The 5,865-nt window shown below is 47.9% G+C and overlaps 1 protein-coding gene across 1 annotated transcript; it reads left to right on the forward strand.

The window, feature by feature from the left end:
* Window positions 1-467: 467 nt before the first annotated feature.
* On the forward strand, window positions 468-5,865 carry EPCAM (epithelial cell adhesion molecule). Its single transcript, XM_064415134.1, has 9 exons — window positions 468-549; window positions 848-955; window positions 1,540-1,780; window positions 2,057-2,122; window positions 3,335-3,398; window positions 3,747-3,848; window positions 4,017-4,214; window positions 4,604-4,645; window positions 5,349-5,865. The coding sequence occupies exons 1-9, from the start codon at window positions 483-485 to the stop codon at window positions 5,388-5,390; spliced, it is 930 nt and encodes a 309-aa protein (XP_064271204.1). The 5' UTR covers window positions 468-482; the 3' UTR covers window positions 5,391-5,865.

Below are 5,865 nucleotides of genomic sequence, written 5' to 3' on the forward strand. Positions count from 1 at the left end.
GGCGATGAGTAACACTTTCCCCTGGACGGCGGGGGCCGCTGTGCCCCGGCTCCCCGGTACGGCCCCGGCCCGGGCGGGGCGGTTTCACAGCGCGGGTAAAAAGCGGGCACGGCCGCGCCTCGGGACGTCCCTCGCACCGCCGCTCCCCCATCCCATTCCGCAGGAGAGGCGCTGTAGGGCCGGGCCGGGAGCGGGTCCCGCCCTGCCCCATCCAGTTTCGCCCAGGTGCGGCGGGAGGAGGGGGCGGCCGCGGTTTAAGAGCGCGCCCGGCGGGCCCGGGGGAGGAGCCGCCGCCGCCGCCGCTCCCCCCGCGCGTCCCAGGTGTAACCGGAGCCGGGAGGGCGCGGCGCAGCCACCAGCACCTGCGGAACCTGTCGGGCGGCTCACAGCGCTCCGCCGCCGCCGCCGCCGCGCACGCACCGCTCCCCCTGCGCCCGCGGCCCCCAGGACTTTCCCCGGCCTCTCCGCCGCCCGCCCCAGCCATGAAGCCGCTCTGCGGGGCTGCGCTCCTGCTGCTGCTGCTCTGCCCTGCCGCCAGCGCCCAGAGCCGTGAGTGCCCGCTCCCCGCCCCGGGACCCCCTCCCGGCCCCGCTCTCCGGAGGGCTGGGCGCCCTGTGCCGCCACATGGCCGCACCGTTCCCCCTTGGCCGGGCAGGAGCGCCCGGCCCCTGTAGCACCCCTTTGTCCGCGCCCCGAGGAGAGCCCGGCGCTCGGGAAGGGAGGGAAGGAGGGAGGGAGGGCGGCCGGGGGGACGCGGGGGGTGCGGGCACGCCACGCCCGGCCGGCCGGGGCGGCTTTGTCCTCCCGTCGGGTGGCCGGGCCCCTCACGGCCGCGCTTCCCTTGCAGCGTGCGTCTGCGAGAAGAACAAGCGTGTCACCAACTGCAGGACGGACGGCAGCGGCCAGTGTCGCTGCGAAGCCATCGGCTCCGGAGTCACCGTGGACTGCTCCACCCGTGAGTAAAAGGGCACGGCCGGGGGGGGGGTGGCACGGAAACGAGCCCGCAGAGCGCCCGGGAATATGCGGGAATGACCGCTGAGTTCCCAGCAAACAATGGAGGCAAGGAAGGAGTTCTTCTTCCTGGTCTTCTAGGTCAACTGGCGTTGGAAGATGAGCGTTCAGGGTTTCTCTGCTTGTACTGGTGTAGGCTCACGCCTCCTCCTCAGTATTTGTTCTCCAGTGGCAAGAATTTCTTGAAGATGAACGTTTAGCTTCCTTACAAGCTCATATCCTCACTTTTCCTACAAATCTAGAGGGGACAGAGCCTTGTGACAAGACCTCGCTTTGGGCTCAAGCTCAGCTGTGAGAAATGGACACTGTAAATCCTAAGGCTGGCCTTGTTAGGCCTTTGCCTTGAGAGGCTGGCATACCCCAGTTGTATTGATTTTGTGCTCCACCTACACATTAGCCATTACATTCCGTGTAATGGCTTCGAATGTGGCTGCCGCTGGTGTAACCCGGTGTTTGTACGGACTCGGGGCTCGGGTTTGGACTCGCGTGCTCTGGCGAGGCATAACGCGGCTTTCTGGTTATTTTTAGTGACTTCAAAATGCCTGCTGATGAAAGCAGAAGTGATGGGCTCCAAATCGGGTCGTCGTGAGAAGCCAAAAGATGCGATTGAAGATACCGACGGTCTCTACGATCCTGACTGTGAAAACAGCGGCGCTTTCAAGGCGAAGCAGTGCAATGGAACCACCTGTTGGTGTGTGAATACGGCTGGAGTTAGGAGAACTGACAAACACGACGCAGACTTGAAGTGCAATCAGTTAGTCAGAACGATGTAAGTCTTTCAACAGGGTGTGCTGTGGCATGAAAACATTCCTGTGTGAGGCTATGCCTTGTGTGAATGATGCACTGGGGATGAATGAAGATGGAGCAATCAACACCTGGTTACTTGGCTGTTTTTTTCCTTCAGAAACAAGGAGATATTGGGTGGGTTTGGAAGAGACTTTGCGAGCCTTGGTTTTGTGTCATTGTTCTGGTTTTTTAGCCTGGGGTTAGATACTTTTGTTATATTTTATATGCATGTACTTCAAGAATATTCATTGTACTTCAGGTGGATCATCATTGAAATGAAACATGCTGAGAGAAATGCTCCTCTGAACGCTGAATCTTTAAAGAAGTAAGTGATGATAGTAGATATCTAGTGTATTTCTAAACAGTTGCTAAAAGCATTGTCAGACCTGTGAACTCACTTGCAAGACATTTTAGAAGCAAGCTGCAGATTCTTCATAGAATTGCTTTAATTTGTATTTGAAACAAATTAACTGCTAAAGCGATTCCCTTCCATTTAAAATGGATTGCTAGTTTTTCCTCCACTCAAATCAATATACTAAAAGAAAATCAATATACTAAAAGAAATCAATATACTAAAAGAAACTGTTCAAATGGATGAAACTGACAAAAATGGCAGAATAACTACATAGAAGCAGCAGGAGGAAAACAAGAATTTAGCGGGTTTTTTTTTTGTTTTGGTTTTTTTTTTTTTTTTTTTTTTTAAATTTTGTTAAAACCTCACTTGTAGCTATTAGATCACCTCCTTTCCGGAACAATAGCTGCTGCCCTCTAGCTCTTCTTCTGAACTCTTTAAACTGTAAAGCTCTTTCGTCTAACACAGGTGTTTATTTTACAGTAAGTGCATCTTTACTGTTAGGAGTTAATTGAACTCCAGTGTGAAGAGAGTGCACTGGGTTTGGTTTGGGCAGAGTTAATTTTCTTGGTGTGGTGCTGTGTTTTAGGCCAGTGATCAAAATGGTGTTGATTAATTCACCAGTGTTTTAGCTGCTGCTGAGCAGCACTTACAGAGTGTCAAGGCTTTCTCAGACTTATCACTCTGCTGTCCCAGTGAGTAGGCTGGGGATGGGCAAGAGGCTGGGAGGGGGGACAGGGCTGACCTGAATTGACTGAACAGATAGCCTATATCATATAATGCCATGTTCAGCAATAAATCTGGGCGAAAGTCTTTATCCAATTAGTAGCCACTGCTCAGAGGCTTGCTGGACCTTGATCTGTCAGTGATGACTGATTGCTTTTACATCACTTGAGGTTTTGAATTTCCCCCACCCAGCCCTTTCGCTTCCCAGACTCTTTATTTTAATCAATGAGGGTTGTTTTGGTTTTTGGTTTTTTTCCCCTTGCTTTTGCCCTTCTGATTCTTTTCCCAATCCTACTAGGGGGAAGTGAATGAAAGAATACGTGAGGGTTTAGCTGCTAGCTGAGCTCCACCCACCACAGAGACTGCAGAAGAAAACAATTACACTAGTCTTCTCTACTTGTCAAAGGATATATGTGAAACAGTACTATTTCTACAGCCCTGGCTTTTGTATCCTTGCAGGTTTTTCATGGATACCATTACCAGTCGTTACCAGCTGGATGGCCGCTACATAACCAGTGTTCTGGTAAGGGGCACACAAAGTTTAGTCAAGTATCAGAACTTCATTTCGTTGTGAATCACTTTAAAAATTCCTGTTTGACTAATGTAGTACAGCATGAGTTCTAGTCGAAGCTCTCAAAATGGTGAGCAGTTAGCCAATAGCTGTATCTGGACAGAAAAGCTGAGAAACGACACTGCTCTCCTTAGTCTGTAGATAACTTCTTTGCTTCATTAGAAGTGGAGTTTGAATCCTACTGTAAACAGCTGTCTTGAGTTCAAGAACCATAAACTGGATCATAATGTTTTGGTGAATATTCGATAGCTGGATTTAAAGTATCTCTTTTTTAATACCATGTTATATTTTTTTTTTCAGTATGAAAACCCTTACATTACTATTGATTTGAAGCAAAATTCCTCAGAAAAATTAGTTGGAGATGTGGATATAGCTGATGTGGCCTACTACTTTGAGAAAGATGTAAGTGTGTCATGGGTCAAGTCTACCAGAGGCTGGGTGTGTGTCTTGCACTGCACTCTTGGAGCCTTGGTTGTGTGCTGGCTAAAGCCAGGTGAATTATACCTGTGACAAGATAAATGCCTTACTACAATGTGAATGAGCAAGTCTGTCTTTCCCTATCTGCTTTAGGTGAAAGGTCAGTCCATCTTTCATAATAGTGCCGGGCTAAACGTCAGCATTGACAACGAGCCGGTGAAGCTTGAGAAGACAGCGGTCTACTACATTGACGAAATAGCACCGGAGTTTTCCATGAAGTCTCTGACTCCCGGCCTCATTGCTGTCATTGTGGTGGTAGTAGTAGCAATAGTGGCTGCAATTGTTGTCCTGGTAAGTTCTAACAAAGCTGCCAAGCACAGTGGTGCTGGTAACAGTTTGGGAAGTAACAGCACACGTGTTTGGATTCTGATGGAAAGTCTGCCCTTGTGAATTGGCTTGCTTCTTCAGACGTGGGAGGTGGGACATTGGTGATGGGCGCACTGTTTCAGGTTACAGCTGAAGGGTGTCACCCGGAAAACAAGTACTGGGAACAATGCACAGAGGTGAACAAAGTGCTTCCTGGTTTCAAGTAGCTGAGAGTGACAAACAACCTCCTTTGTACCTACCTCACATTGGAAGGATGGGGGACAGGCAGCTCCGAGTTTGTGCTTTTAAAGTCAAAACCAGATGTAGTTACTTGTGTATCAAGACTTAAAAAATATTGCGTTCTTCTGTTACAGGTCCTGACAAGGAGGAGGAAAGGGAAGTACGTGAAAGCTGAGGTAATTAATTTCTGTTCCTCGTACATGTGTGGGGAGGAGGTTGACCACAATCCAGAAACTTTAGTTTGCTGTAGGTTAAAAGCTCGCTTTGGGTGCTTCAGATGTGTTCAAGGAGACTGAAAATATTCAAATTCTGCAGCTAGTTTTCACCTCTGTGTGGTTCTGGGCTAGTTTCAAAGGTGATCTGCTTTTCCCGGGGCTGAGGGGGTGGGGTTCGGTTTTACTGCGAGTTCTGTTTTACATATGTATAGCAAAGGGCTGTGCAATCCACAGGAAGTGCTGATAGTCTTGTTTTGTGACAAGACCTTTACTGAGATATTTGCATGGATCTCACAGTTTCCATTGAGAAGCTGCTTTCCAATGGAATAGCAAATGGTGCTTCACCCAAGTGTGGGGCCTTTTGTGGAGGAATCCAAACAATGCTGTGGCAGCTAAACAGTATTGTCTGCTTCCTGCATGTGCCCTAAGTAGTGCTTTTATCTTTTTTTTGTGTTTTTTGTTTTGTTTGTTTGTTGGGGTTTTTGTTTCTTTTTGTTGTTTTTTTTTTTTTTTTAATCTGGTGGGTTTTTCATGGTTGGTTCTGTTAGTGTTGCATCAAATCCATTTGCTAATGAAAATCTGGGCTGTTAAGTCCCATGACTTACTGAGTCTTAAAGTTTAGAAGTAGCACAGACGTTGATCTCCTCTACCTCCTCCCCTCCAGGTGAAGGAAATGAATGAAATGCATAGAGGGCTGAATGCCTAACTAAATCAACTGAAGACAAGCCAGATTCAAGCTAGAAGACAACAAAAACATTGGAGGCATGAATCTTAACTCTTAATTTCCTCCTGAAAGGGAGGCAATTGTTCTCACTTAATGATTGTTAAAACTCTTAACAGCCAAGACCGGTAACTATTCAACTACTTTTACTATTTGTTGAGAGTTAAATGCCCCGTCTTACTCAAGTAAAACTTAACTATTGCTCCCTGATTTTATTTTTTTTTTATGATGATGAAACGAGTTGACAACTGCTGTTACTAGGGTTTTGGAGCATACATGCCTGAATGGTTATTTTACCCTTGTGGGAGTTTTATTGAAAGTAATGATTTTGTAGCCATGTTGTAATGAGACTGTCTCCTGTGTAACTGAACACAACGTTTTTATGGCAGTTTGTACATATTTGAAGATGCTGTAACTTTTTTATGACTTGAATTAATAAAACTTTGAAACAGGCTTCTAA

The sequence above is a fragment of the Passer domesticus genome, chromosome 3 (genome assembly GCF_036417665.1).
Source record: "Passer domesticus isolate bPasDom1 chromosome 3, bPasDom1.hap1, whole genome shotgun sequence".
Lineage (NCBI taxonomy): Eukaryota > Metazoa > Chordata > Aves > Passeriformes > Passeridae > Passer > Passer domesticus.